Source organism: Antechinus flavipes, chromosome 6 (genome assembly GCF_016432865.1).
Source record: "Antechinus flavipes isolate AdamAnt ecotype Samford, QLD, Australia chromosome 6, AdamAnt_v2, whole genome shotgun sequence".
NCBI classification, from domain to species: Eukaryota; Metazoa; Chordata; class Mammalia; order Dasyuromorphia; family Dasyuridae; genus Antechinus; species Antechinus flavipes.
The window spans coordinates 28836007-28851323 of NC_067403.1; the positions used below are offsets into that span (position 1 = coordinate 28836007).

At 34.2% G+C, this 15317-nt stretch overlaps 1 protein-coding gene across 3 annotated transcripts in view; it reads right to left on the minus strand.

The window, feature by feature from the left end:
* Window positions 1-15317, minus strand: part of PDS5A (PDS5 cohesin associated factor A) — a 127897-nt gene that overhangs the window by 24193 nt on the left and 88387 nt on the right. For 2 of the 3 annotated variants that reach the window (XR_007948285.1, XM_051965658.1), the window contains exons 20-25: window positions 12085-12208; window positions 11079-11237; window positions 9150-9227; window positions 7879-8015; window positions 1026-1149; window positions 535-739 (exon numbers count right to left, since the gene is read on the minus strand). Coding sequence is in view for 1 of the 3 variants with exons in the window: in XM_051965658.1 (XP_051821618.1) it covers window positions 535-739; window positions 1026-1149; window positions 7879-8015; window positions 9150-9227; window positions 11079-11237; window positions 12085-12208 (827 nt within the window). In the remaining 2 variants the exon portion in view is untranslated. The remainder of the gene's footprint in view (window positions 1-534; window positions 740-1025; window positions 1150-7878; window positions 8016-9149; window positions 9228-11078; window positions 11238-12084; window positions 12209-15317) is intronic. The other variant, XR_007948286.1, reaches the window with a different exon arrangement.

The window sequence follows — 15317 nt, forward strand, 5'->3', positions numbered from 1 at the left end:
GTCAAGAGGAATCATCTTGTAAATGAAGGACGTGAATGCTAGTATAACTACAGAGATTTTTCCAAGATCACAAAGAAGCTTAGTGGGAAAATTACAAAAAAAAAGATGGGTTTCAGATCTCTCGACCTATACTTCAAGCTCTACCATTATCATTTATACAAAAGGAAAATGAATGGCTTAAAAATAAAACAAAATAAAAAACCTTGTATATACACACAGTTGTGTTAGAATAAAGATTTAGTAATTAGAATTTCAGTTATTTTTAGTAAATATAAAGCAAACTTTTAAATACACTATCTAAAATGATGGCACATTTGTGGAAAATACTGAAGTCTATTTGCAAAATAAATTTCTCTCTCCCAAATGTTGCCAAATTGCTAAGATATATTTATATGCCTCTATACTAAAAGACCAAAAAAATCCCCCCAAGTATGAAACAGTATGAAAAGAGAAAGATTTCAGCTCCACATTTTAAAAATGGTGAAAATAAATTCAAAAATGATGCTTCTGACAACCTTCAGTGCTATTACTAACCAGTAGCCATGGGGTTCTGCTTAATATACTCCCTTCGTATGCTGATGTTCTTTAGCAAACATTGTCGGGCATGGGCTCTTCTCTCTTTCACAGGATCTTTGGCACACAGGGCAAAGATTGCCATGTACTCCAATGGGAGCAGTAACTTCACAAGAGCCTTGTGCAGCTTTTGAGCAAATATCTGTCTTACTTGGTAGCACTCATCCTATAGCAGTAGAAAATCAAAACAAATAAAAAAAAAAATCACACAAACACATAAAAAAAACCCCCTCAAATAGAATGAAATACTAATACTTTGGAAGGTGAAAGAAAATTCTTGAGAGGTAAAATGATCAATTCTGAAATATTAGCTTTATTTTCCTGTTTACCAAACGGAAGGAAAGGTACTTTTCAGCTATTTGTAGGAATGTCTAGCTGGATCAGTTTCTGTAATACATTCCAACTCAATTGTGTAATTTATTTCTTAATACTAGGACTGCATTGTTACTTACATTAATAACAAGTGCACAGAGCTGGAACTGTTCTGGTGTAATAATTTCATGGTAACAAGGCTCCTGAGCAAGCTTCATTATGGCACTACCAGCAGCCAGTCGCAAACGAGACATATCAGATTTACTATAAATGAATAAAGAACAAAAAAGAAATAAGAAACCTATCTTTTCTTTCAAAGCATTTCTCCTTGTGGGAAATTTCTATTGTAAAATAACCTATTGAGTATACTCCTTATCCACTGTGAATGAACAGGGTGTTCAGGTCATGCTTTAGTTGGCCTGTTCATAACTTCATTTCTAGCTTTGTGGTCTTGAATCTTCCACTACAACCAAGAAAACCCGTTTTCTATAGATAGCTTTAAACTTGCGTATTTTTTTATATCCAATCTTTAGTTTAAGTGTGTTCTTTTCCTAGAATAACCTCTAACTTTTCCAAAAATGCAATTCCTTCCCAAAGTCTCCATTATATCTTTTATTTAACTACCACCTCCTGTCTTTGATCATTTCCTATATCAATACTTAATTACATTAATGAACTGAGTTGAATGATTATGGATCCACCATCTTACTGATGTAGTCACCAATGCAAATTTCATGTAGGTATTCTTTTCTCATGGGTGATTCTTGTCCATATCTTTCCTTAAATTATCTCCAAAATAATCTTTGACTGACTCACTAAAATTCTACTTCTGTCTTGTTATCATGACACAATGACCACTGCCATAGTTGGACTATCAATTTCCTGTATCTAACTCTTACTGTATATATGAACGGCTCACCTTCATTTCATACATTTCCCAGATAATTTATTATACGTTCTGAATAGCTGTCGTCACTATAATGATACACTTAGGTTGTAACTTATTTACTAATGATATCTAACCTATTTTCTAATGATATATAATGCTATATCATCCCTTCTATCTCAACAATTTCTTTCTTTCTTTCTTTTTTTTAAAGGGGTGGTGTTCTCTGATTATCAGCCATGAGCATTAATGTGACAAGAGTAGAACTGAATTTCTGATTTGATTAGCTACTGCTCAGAAGCACCTCCACACAAAGACATTGATACTTAGGCAACTATCCCAATTTGTGAACTATCTCATTTTAAAAACCTTCCCAGCATGGTATGGTCTCAAGAGCTTGTGCTTTGGTAGCATATCCTTTGAGAACTCAGGGTCAACTGCTCTACACAGAAATTCCAGGAGAACATGAGTGGTTAAAAAAAAAAAAAAAGGGTTTTTATTTCAAAAACAGGTGATAGTGTTGAACCATTTCATGATTATACTCTATATGACCTCATAACACCACTCTACCTAGCTATTTTTTACCACCTCAACTTTGGGGCCATATCAGTATTCATCTTCAGTCACCACAATAAATGTATGCTGATAGTCACAGACTATATTTCAATTAAGAAAAAAGATATTTTTCTTTCCCATGTAGTTGGTTAGACTAAACTCTTTGAAGTGATTATATCTGTTTTCTGAAGTAAAGTACTACTGTGGTATCCTCAAAATACCCAAAGATGCAATAATAGCTCTTCAGTGCATTGGTTGTATCCTGTGTGATAATCATAAGAAATAGGAAGTCATAGAAGGATCTTCACAAGTAGAGGTAGAAGTCAGGCTGTCAAAATAAAGAGCTGAATCTATATCTAATTTTAGAGGTAACAGGGAAGCATTGGAACACAATGAGCAGTGGAGTATCATGTCCATTAAGATGGACTGAAGAGGAGAGATGGGTGGCAGAGAAAGCAAGTAAAATTTCTCACCTGAACAAACACAGGGAAGATGTGATAAGGTCCTGAACTAGTATGGCATGAGTGGAGAATGAAGGAAAAAAATGAAAGATTTTTTTCTCTCACATAGAAGAAAGAGGCTGAAGAGCTGACCTTGATTGCAAGGATAGAAATCTAGGTGACTGGAAATATGATTGTGTCCTCTAAAAAATTAGGAAAGACAGGAAATGATCTAAGTTTTGAGGAAGAGAAAATAACTTCCTTTTTAGACACTCAGTTTAATTATATAGGAAATATAATTTAAGGATCCAACACTCATTTGATAACGTGGGACGGACAACAAAGTTATTTAGATATGTTTAGCTGCTCGTTTTTATGGGACATACAGCTTTAACTGTTGAATACAATAGAATGCTGGTGGATCAATATATCTGAAAACTAACAGCACAGATAGGATTAAAAAAACCCATGGAAATTGTTGAGGTCATCAAGAGAATAAGAATAGGAAGAGAAAGATAGGAAAGAACTTAGGATTATGGGGATGATTTGAGAAGAAAGTGAAGTGATGTGAACCACATAGGTGACAAAGAAAATAAACCTAGAGGGAAAAAAGTATCCAGGAGGAGTTGGTAAGCAGTGTCAAATGTTGCAATGAAGTCAGGAAGGAGAAGAATTGAAAACAGACTAAACAAGGAAGTCAACATTGGTGACTGTGGAGAAAGCAATTTAAATCGACTAAGGAAACTGGAAGCATGATTGCTCAAGAAAGGAGAAGAAGCAAAACTGGCAAATGTTATCAGTTTGGCTGTAAAACTGAGGAGTGGTGGGACCCAAGCTCATGAGGCAAGAGTTCTAGGATATAAGTGTAGAAAAGAGACCTGGACATGTTAATAAGCAGGAGAAAACAAACCAGTGAATAGGAGGGCAAAATTACACATTATAGACAAGAGGAATGATAGTGTGGGAGCATTATGCAACTGGAAATGGGAGTAAATACAGATAAAGGGATCTGTTGTGGTGAAAAATACTGAGTTTCCATTAGATATGAGAAGTCAAGGAGGAAAAAAAAGGAGTGTGTGTGTGTGTGTGTGTGTGTGTGTGAGAAATAATATCAGAAGGTTTTGAGATTAGGGCAAATGGCTAATATTTTGCAAGTCAAGTATGAAACCTTCTGCTGACAGTGGGAGGATAGTGTGGATTTAGTGGTATTTTTAAGGAAGAAAATGTAAAGGAAGAAATTATCAATATACTACCAACATACTTTTAACATGATTTAGAAACCAGCAAAACTAAAAATAAAACCACTACCAAAAATATACACTCACTTCCTAGCAGCCATCTTCAAAGTCAATTCCTACATGAAACTTTCCTCATTGCTAGAACTCTCCAGTTACTTTGTAGTTGTGTGAGTACACATCATTTACAGCCAATAAAATGTGAGCCCTGTGAAAGTAGGGATAGCACATCCTGGAACACCACACATGTGTTTAATAAATGTTTGTTCAAGAGAAATGAAAACAACCCTCCTTCTCCCCACTCTGCTGGGGACGGAGGTGGAAAGGAAGGGGATTTTGCTGGACTCCTCTTAACTCCATTTAAGAAAAAAATACGGTTATCTTTGCTAAAAAGGAATGGCTTATGGGAGACATGGGTGAAAGTTGGGGAGAACATATTGAGAAAGAAAAAAAAACAAACCAAAGATTATAAAACTTTAAAAAATTGTTTTTAAACGCAACAAAACGCTCCAATGAGTACATTATTGCATCTAGTCTAAGTAATAAGCATGTTTAAATTTCTTTTACCACCAGTTAAATAATATGTGGTGGAAAAAAATCAACTCATGTGCCAAACATTGTGCTAAGTGCCGGAGAAACAAAAAGAGGCATGAGGCAGTCCTTGTTCTCAGAGGGCCATTTTCAGTTTGTAAACTAAATCAGTCTTTTTTAAAAACACACATTAAATTTCTGAAATCAAATGAATAACAATTGGGTACCAGGGAGGGAAGCATTAAAGAAATGGAAACAAAATGGATATCCGCTGATGGGGGAATAGTCAAACTGCTGCACTGTTAACAATGTAATGAACTCATTCACTTAAGAAATGACCAACATCTGAGTGTTTTAGTACAAAAGACAAGAACACAATATGAACAATGTACATGAAAGCATTTGAAAAAGCAAGAACATAATTACACTAATAATAATAGAGTAACTGATCTGGGGCTCAGAGAGATGAGGCAATCCACCTTCTCATTACTGTTGGAGAAGTGGAGAACAAGAGCTACACAATGTAAAGAATTTTCAGTTTTGTTCAGTATCTGAATCAGTCAATGAGTGAGCATTTATTAAGCACTTGTTCTGTGGGCAAGCACTATTCTGAGATTACACAAAGTTAAGTCAGATGAATTTGCTTTTTTTTCTCTTTCAATGGCAAGTTGTTCTGAGGGTGGGCCGGAACCCTGTTCGCTGGTTCTAAATTATCTGGGGCAGTTTTTGTTTTTTTTTTCTTGATGCTCATGGAATCATTTAGTCAATTCTAATTTACACAAAAACAACACCTCCCTAAGAATTCTTCTTGGGTTTGTAAAAATCTGCATTTTTCTTTGAGGATTTCTTTTGTAGACATTTTCAAATCATAGTCTTTCTCTGTGTTAGTCTTGAGCTTCTCAGTCACCACAATAGCTCTTTAAGATTGGGTTAATTTTTTATCTGTTCATCCTTCCAGCCTACTTCCTGACACTGGACTTTATTTTAGTACTAATTTCTGCTTACTTTGTAGGATAGGTGGAGGTCTGGGATTAGTTTCTATCCTTTTATGTCCCTTTGTTTTCACAGCTCATTTTGGGGATTTGCAAGTTTTCAGGGCTCCCAAAGTGGTGTGATGGAAGGAGAGGTTTGTTCATTGTTCTTTCTGACCCACTTTTGGGTCTATTGACTTGTGTATGGTTGAAATTCCATAGACTGCTGCTAGATTCAGCCACATTTGGGAGGCTCTGGAAAGGGCTAATGGAAGATTCTGCAGGTTCCCTTTTGGCCTTTTGTCTCCAGCTCTACTTATATCCTACAGATCAATGTACTGGTCTAAATTCATTGACCTGCTACTCTGCCATTTTGCTCAGAGTTTACAGCTGTGTTTCTTGAATTTGATCAACAAGGACTCTGTTAGTTCATGACTATTTCTCTCCAAACTAAGCTGCCCCAAGACAGTCTTTTCTGTACCTAGAAATAGTTCAGGGAGCTTCTAGGATCTCTTTCTACCCCTGTGCTTCTTTGTGTCCTGGGACTCTATATTGGTTCCCTTTTTATTCATATGTGCTGGAATACTCATCATACTGTCATCACTACAATGGGGTACTTCCCAGTGTCTGAAGTCTTCCATATACCACTGACTGTGTAAAGTTGCTATGAAAAACTTGAAAAGGGCAAAGAGCTAGAGTCTCAGTAAATGTAATGTGATAAAATCAAGAAAATATTAGGGAAAAAAAGAAAAGTTGAATGGTGCTAAAATTCAGAATAAAGAAAAAACTGGTGTAAAGCAGTAAACTATACTTTCTCTAAAATATTTTTTATAACTAGATAAATCATGATAATCTAAAAACTGAGCTACAAGTTATAATTACTTAGGCTGTAATTATTTAACAATGATTTTCTGTAAACATAATTAGCTAAGAATAGAGGTTGTATAGTATATTGAAACTTGATAGCTGCATTATGATAGGCAAAAAAAATCATTTAATCTCTATTTGCCTCAGGAAATTAGGCTAGGCACTTCAACTAATGCAAAAATGTTACTACAATTTTAGTTTGAAATAATATTTTCATGTTCTATTTCCTCACTTAAAAAAAAAAATGCATGGTGTTGATGTAGCTTACTCCTTCCAGGCATTCTAGTCTTTTCAGTGCTTAATAGCACAGAAGACATTTCCTAGTTTTGTGAACTTAGGTAAGTCAATTAACTACTATGAGTCATCAAGTTTGATGAGGAAATGGGAATTTTGGATTTTTTTTCTGTATCTAATAGATGACTAAAATTAGCTACCCATTCATAATTGTCCAAAAAAAAAAAAAAAAAAGGCCTTCAATGTATCTCAAACATCATGAAAATCACTTTTTAAATTCTGATCTACTTGAACTTTATGGCTGCCTTACATGTCTCTTAATGGAATTCATTTCAAAAGTCTATTTTCCCATTTTTTAAATCCAAGGCCAAGTTCCAATGATCTTGTGATGAAGAGAGCTATTTACGCCCAGAGAGAGGTCTGTGGGAACTGAGTGTGGATCACAACATATCATCTTTACTCTTTTTGTTGTTTGCTTGCATTTTTTTTTCTTCTGAATTTTTTTTCCTTTTTGATCTCATTTTCTTGTGCAGCAAGATTATTGTATAAATAAGTATGCATATATTGGCTTTAATATATATTTTAATATGTTTAACATATTTTGGATTACTTGCCATCTAGGGGAGGGGGTGGAGGGAAGGAGGGGAAAATTTGGAACACAAGGTTTTGTAAGGGTCAATGTTGAAAAATTATTCATGAATATGTTTTGAAAATAAAAAGCTTTAATTAAAAAAAAAAAAAAGCAAAGCAAAGAAAAAAAAATTCCAAGCCCAGAGCTAATAGTTACTATTTTATATTATAATTGTAGTTCTTGGCCCAATCATTCACCTTCTTTCTTACCTTTATTCTTTATCTTTCTTTGTATTTTTGACCCACCAACACTGTATCAAATTGGTAGATATTAATTTATGTAGCAACCATCTTTTCTCGACTGGCTAGGCCAAGCTATCAGGACTTTAATTTTCTTTCTACATGATATGAATAGGGTATTTATGTTTAAATCAATGTACTTCTGGTCATTTAAATAATTAATCATATAAAATGGTAAGACAAAGACTAACTAACACGGTTCACAATTAGAACAACCTATTTCATTGACAAGTGAGATAAAAACAAAAAGGATTTTTATCATGTATGTTTGTCAATATATGGCTTACTAACAAACCTCATGAAAAAAAATCTTTGTTAAAGTCTATATTCTCTTTCACAGCCTTAGTAGCAAATGTTTTCCAACATACTGTAGCAAAAAAGTGGAAATGAGAAAAAATCCTCACCTGATTCTTTTTTGTTCTGTGAGGTCACCCTCACTAACCAACATTGCTGATAATAACCGAAGAGTGGAATTGGCAGACTTAGACTGGTTGTTTTTCATTCCTAATAGCCATCGTACCAGAAGTTTAATTGCTTGAACCTATAAAATAAGAAGAAACTACAGAAGACTGCCCAAAATAGAAACATCATGGATAAGTGCAGCAAAATTGAATTTTGTTATAGTCATCTCAATTGTGATAACTGCTTTGTTTGTCCACGTGACACAACTGATCACAAACTAGGGACCAGGTATAATTCGCACGGTTTTTTACCAGGCATCTATATTTTTCAATTTGTATGAAAGAAAGGGACAAAGAATATTGAATACAATGTTAAAAAATAGTTAAAAGTATAAGCAATTTTAATTGAGATTTTAAATCTTACATAAATGTAAGGTCAAAACAAAACACTTATAAATAGCACAGTCCCCCGTACAAATTATATGTTAAAAAGAAGAAATTTCAAAGAATTAAAGTAATGGCTCTTTTTTTGGGAGGTTTCGTTTTAAAGGGAAAAGATAGTTTTATTCTACTTCAGAAAAAGACAGCCACCAAGAAGCTATTTATCTTAAATCAGGTAGTTTAGGTGGGTGATGTCTTCAACTATTGGAGAGTCTAACATAAACAGTAGTCATAAATGGCTAGACATCAACCTGGAATAGGTCAGATTTAATATTGTTTAGTATTTTATCAATAATCTGGATGAGGGAATGGGAAGTGTACAAATATACAAATTGGATGAGATTATTAAGGGGCACTACTTAACCTATATACAAAAACAATCCCAAAACATTCACATCTTTTACTTCATTTCTCAAAGCAGTAGGGGGCTAGGGATACAAAAATACTGGGTGTCCCTAGAGCCTTAACAAAAATTTAAAACTGTACTAAGGCTCTGAGGACACCTAATGCATGTTTCTTAGCATTCTTTGAGGCCCTGATTCTTTTCTTTAATAATTTCTTCAGTAAAAAAATACTGAGCAGGGAATTGTTCGTATTGTTCACAGTCAGGTGGTCACACATATCACTGGGAAAGGAATCATTAAGCAGAACAATTCAAAAGGAGAGGGAGATAGACATACGGCAAAAAGAGTGTGAGATGGCTAGAGAAAACTACTATGTTAAAACATTAAGTATTCAGAGATTATTTCATTTCTTTTAAAATGAAATATTCCATGGGAAAGTGTGTATATAAAATAAACAAAAAGAATTGATTTATGTCAGAGCACACTTACTTTGGCTAGTACTTCTGGGGAAACTTCTTCATCTGGAGACCATAATTTTCCATTCTTCTCACCTGTTGACTGTAGATACTTCAATAAATTTATTTTAGATGAAACATTTTCTAATCCTTTGCTTTATCATTCTCCTTTTGCTATAAAAAGTTACACCCTTTGTTAGAGCACTAAAAGGTCTTTATTCCTGTAGTTTTGGTGCTCCAACCTGTGGATATCAGGAGCAAGTAGCATACTAGATGGTCCAATTATTTCTGTGTTCCTATGGCCTCACTCAGCAAAAGTGACAGGCATGAATGAAATGCCAACACTCTCTAGTTGCTTAGGGCATAATGTATATCCTTAGGCTGAGACCCAAGTCTCACTTTTGTCTTTCCATATTCTGTTTCACTCACCTCAAAAACAAAAACAAAAATAAACCACCCCAAAACACAACAAACAAAAACCTTCCTTGTCTGATCAAAAAACTTCATGGTGGAGAGTACAATGTAAAATAAAGCTACTCCTGGTTTTTCCTTCAGAATTAAGGGGAAAAAAAAAAAACTGATTAGTCAAACTCATAATGGAATATATATATATTCCAGAGGCTGGGAAAACAAATATATATATATATATCTGTAAAAATATGTCCATTTGACAAAATTCTGAGGTTTGACTTATAAATTTGAATAATTTTTCACGCTAAGAAAGAATTGTTCATATTTTTAAATGATTTAATAAAAAATTACTTTTCAATAATGAACTCTCATTTCATGTAAAATATTTCATTTTTGAAGCCTTTCAAAAGCACTTCTGTAAATGGGGATTAAAGATAAATGTATATGAAAACAATCAAACACAAGATGATTTATTTAAAACAATAAGACAATAAAATTTTAGCACTAGAAATCAGAATAGTCTGTGAAGTTCTTTATTTTATTTGGTTCCCCCTCCCCCAAAATCAGTTAGTTCTGTTCTAAAAGCAAATCTGGTCTTGTAGAAGGTATTTTGTAACCAATAAGGGGAAAACCAGGAAAAACCAAAATAGGGACTATTTCAAAATGATGGTATTATCATGCAATGTAGTATAAGTAATGGCAATGATTTGATTCTGTTTTTAAAAATTCACTACCAGTCTAGATTTGCTTATTAATAAAAAAAAAATAAGCAAAATGTGAGTGACAAAATTAGGAAAGGAAAATATTTTTAAAAAAAATTAGACTAGCAGTGTTACTTCTGGGCTTATATCCCAAAGAGATACTAAAAAAGGGAAAAGGATCTGTATGTGCCAAAATGTTTGTGACAGCCCTGTTTGTAGTGGCTAGAAACTGGAAATTGAATGGATGTCCATCAATTGGAGATTGGCTGGGTAAATTGTGGTATATGAATGTTATGGAATATTATTGTTCTGTAAGAAATGACCAGCAGGATGAATACAGAGAGGCTTGGAGACTTACATGAACTGACGCTAAGTGAAATGAGCAGAACTAGGAGATCATTATACACTTCAACAACGATACTGTATGAGGATGTATTCTGATGGAAGTGGATTTCTTGGACAAAGAGACCTAACTCAGTTTCAATTAATAAATGATGGATAGAAGGAGCTACACCCAAAAAAAGAACACTGGGAAATGAATGTAAACTATTTGCAGTTTTGTTTTTCTTCCCAGGTTATTTTTACCGTCTGAATCCAATTCTCCCTGTGCAACAAGAGAACTGTTTGGTTCTGCAAACATATATTGTATCTAGGATATACTGCAACATATCTAACATATATAGGACTGCTTGCCATCTAGGGAAGGGGGTGGTAGGAGGGAGGGGAAAAATTGGAACAGAACTGAGTGCACGGGACAATGTTGTAAAAAAAATTACCCTGGCATGGGTTCTGTCAATAAAAAGTTATTATAAAATAAAATTAAATTAAATTTTAAAAAATTAGAAACTTACCCTGTCATTCATTAAAAGGTCTTTCACAATAAAATTTGCTACTACAGATTTCATTGGGGAAGCAAATTGATCTGGGGCTAACATGGAAATATGGCCCAAGGAAACTAATGGTGTTATAAGCTGCTCTGGAACATCAGCATTCAGACTCCTACTGAGAGGCTGGGAAAATAAAACAACAGAAATGAAAATTTTAATGGTATAATAACTAACTTTTCTTCAGTGCAACGTCGATATAGTATGATAGAGTATAGAATAAATCCAAATCCTCTTAAATTTTCCACAATTTTCTAATAGGGATACAGATGCTTAATGGCAATCATATAAAAATATGAATAAAAAATTTCTTTTCTTCCCCACTAAAACTTAATAAGAAAGGCAAAATAAATGCAAAGAAGGCATTAAAAATGTTTGACTAAAAAGGAATGACAAAAGATATTAATAATAAAAATAGTGTAGAAAATATTCTCATTTCATTTAATTGCTTCTGCTTCTCTAGCATTGCCCAAATTCCAAAGCATTTTACTACAATGGGCATATTCTGCGGGTGGCAAGAGCTAGAGGAATCCTCACACTCCTGGGACATTTAAAATAATTTTGGCCCCCAGGAAGTGTGACTTATTATTAGGTAGTAATCCACACACATCCAATTTATGGTAGCACAAACTGAACTGTTTGGGAGTTAACAAGAAATTAATCCAAGAACAAAAGGAACTGGCATCCCAGGAGTATCATCAAGTCTTTTAAATTGTGAGAACAAAGATCTAAATTCACAGTATAGAAATGTGAACTTTAAGATACTAAACAGTGAGCCTAAATGTGAGACCGAATCTTTCACAGTATGACATGTTTAAAGAAGAGGATACTGCCCCCTGAAAATCAAGCAAGGATTTGATTTAGATCTGCAAAACAGGTAAATCTCCAAAGCCAACAAGTCAACAAACCATATTGTTTAACACACACACACACACACACACACACACACACATATCCTATGAGCTATACATACCTCAAAAATCTGCGCAAGCTGTACTTCTTTATTTGTGAATATGGCATGGATACAATGGACAGCCTGTTTTGCTTGGTGGGGTGTACCTCTCTTTGCTTTTTGATGTAAGATGGGAATTAAGGTGCTGCAAATATTAAAATAACACTCTTAAAATGTAGCAAAAGACCATATAGTTTATGCAATTCTTTTAATTGGATTTCTGCCATCACTGCTTTAAAGCATAATACCTATGGGATCTAAAACTTCAAAATAATCTCTAGAGCACAAACTATTCTTGACAATTCCCTACACCAAATAACGATGATGTTCTAGAAATTTTTTATAAAACATACAAGCTACTCAAGGAGCTTGGACAGAAAGCCAAAATTTTAATTTAAAAATTACTGATCCAGAGTCTATATAGAACTTTCTATAGCCCAGTTTCCAAGTTGCTAAAGAGTCTCCAAAAAATAACATAAGAAAAGATTAATTACAAATTTAACCAGAGTTGATTTTCTATTTTTCTGTTTCTGTTATTTTGATGGTGGCAAAAGGATATGTATTTGTATCTTTTTTTGAGGGGATTGAGGAGTTTAATGTTGATTTAAAAACTTTTTCACTTAACATTTAAAATGAAAAACAAAATTTTTTAAAGTTTACATCAAACCTAATTTGTATCTTTGTCTACCAAATACTTTCCTTACTCAGGACAGATATTTTCTTTTTTTTTTTTTTTTTTTTTAGATTGATAAAAGAGGTTTATTATTGGGTAAGCAAAGTTAAAGTATAGGCGAGGGTAGAGATAAGGAGGGCACTGGACAGAGGGTCCTCACATGGTAGCCATGTTTGGAATCTCTGCAAAGAGGGGTTCCCAGCGTGGCCTTTTTATAATAGGAGACTTAGCTCGAGGGGCTTTCGGGTGTAGCCCCAAAGTTGGCTCAGATCCGGGTGGGGCTGGGAACAGAGGACAGATATTTTCAATTCCCTCAACTAACCCTCAAATGTAATCAACTTGAGTCTTTTCATGATCTTGATTGCTGGCTTCTGGACTCTATCCCTTGTCTTTTCTAAAATGTGCTGCACAGAACTGAATATATAATTCTTCAGAAGGATTTTGGGAAAGGTGGAATGCAGATGAGCCATCATCTATTTTACACTTGAAGCTTATTTTACTTTTGTTATGATATAAAACACTTTTTGGCTATCACATAATACTGTTCTTGGAATTACCTCCAAATTACCTTACTGAAAGTAGCAATTGTCTCATTTTTTGATTTTGGATCTCTAAAGCCAAGCATGATCCCAGATAAATGACTCATATTGAGCATGGAAACAAATTCTCGGATCTTTTTCAGAGAAAATGCTGTCTAGCCATGACTCCCATCTTATAAATGGTAAGTCACTTCTTTGAATTTATATGTGGAATTTTACTTTATTCCTAATAAATTTCATCTTATTAAATCTGGCTCAATATCGTAGAATAAGAGTTTTTGAGATACAACCTATAAACCATCCCTCTCACTTTGTGTACTCCAAAAGTTTTATTATAAGGATACATCTAGACCTCAAGTCAAGTCAGTGATAAAAAAGTAAAATAAAAGGAGAAAGCACTGATTGAAGAGACACTCTATTGAATGACTTTGCAAGTTGATATGAAATCATTAATGATTAATTTCAGGTTTTAGGCATTGAACTATTTATTAATCTTTTAATTGTACCGTTTTCTAATCCACTTATCTACCACTGATAAGAAGACATGAAAGACAATCAAATTTTTGGCTAAAAAGCTAGATAACCTATTACTTACAATATTTCTATAAACCATTAGTTTCAAAGTAAAAAGAAACAAGGTTACCTGGATAATGCCTGTTATTTGTAAAGTGATATGGAGTTTTTGATCACAGCTTCAATTTCTTAACAGTTTCATTAACCATCTCTTTAATAATACATTTCAGAATTCTGTTAGAAATGAAGTAAAGCCCAGCAACCCAGGTTGTACATTTTATTTACTTCCTTTTTTGGAAAACAGGGATATTTGTCCCCTAGTCATGGAAAACTTTTCTTATTTTGTCCATGACCTTTCAGGATGTTACTGAGAAGAGAGTGGCAATCACATCTACTAGTTCTTCTAGCTCTGAAAACGCAGTTGGAGCTGGTTCATGTGATCTGAACTGCTCAAATGCAAGGCACTTAGTCTGGTTTTCAAATTCCCTATTAGCTATTTGGGTTCTTTAATTCCTATTTCTTAGCAAAGAAAACATAAGCCAAATAAGAATTAAGTTACTCTACTTCCATTTGTCATTGGATATCACTGTAGAAGTGGTCCTATTTCTTCATGGATCCTTCTTTAATCCTTAACACAGATTCAAAAAAAAAAAAAAAAAAAGCACCCAAAAAGCAAAGTACAACCTCCCCAGCTCTTCTGTATACAGAGGAAATCTGTGCAGGATAGGAAAGATTTTTGAGGAGACTGAGGGATCTATGTTCAGGCTATGAGAAAGAAAAGAGTGTACCAAATATTTAGACAAAACAGTATGGCTGGGGAGGGGAGGTGGAGGGAGGAGAGCGGAAGAGACCCCAAAATAACAATTTTGAAACTGTTAGGACTCCTTTTCCAATTCTACAAAATCTTTATGAGGATTTATGTCAAAGTTGCTATTGATAAAGTCTACCAGATTAGCTCAGACAGACTTTGGCAACGGTATTCTATATTGAAGGCTATGGCTCCGTTCCTCTGTATTGGCTACGAGACTGTACCTAACGTGCTCCATCTTCACTTCCATCTCTCAGAATCCCTCCTTCCTTTAAGCTGTGGCTCAAGTATCATTTTTCCACATACATTCTTTTCTGATCTTCCCAACTGCTACTGCCCCCTCTTTCAAGTTGCCTTGAATTTAAATGTCCTCTATTTATTCTCCTTATTCCACATATGTTTGTGTACATTTTTGTCATTTCATCCAACAATATAAATTCACTGTGAGTAGGGAGTATTTCCATTTGCATCTGTATCACAGAACATAGCACAATACCTTGTCACATAGTAGGCACTTACTAAACCCAATATATCACAGACACTGAATGATTTGCCAGATCGAGTTGATTCTACTTCTCACATCACATCCTTTTTTCTTTTCTTGTTTCACATAATAATCACCCCTAATTCAGGCTCTTTTTACTTATCCCCTAGCCTACTACTTAAGCCTCCAAATTTCTTTCCACATAGATTTCTGACCCTCATCAATTCACCTTCCAAA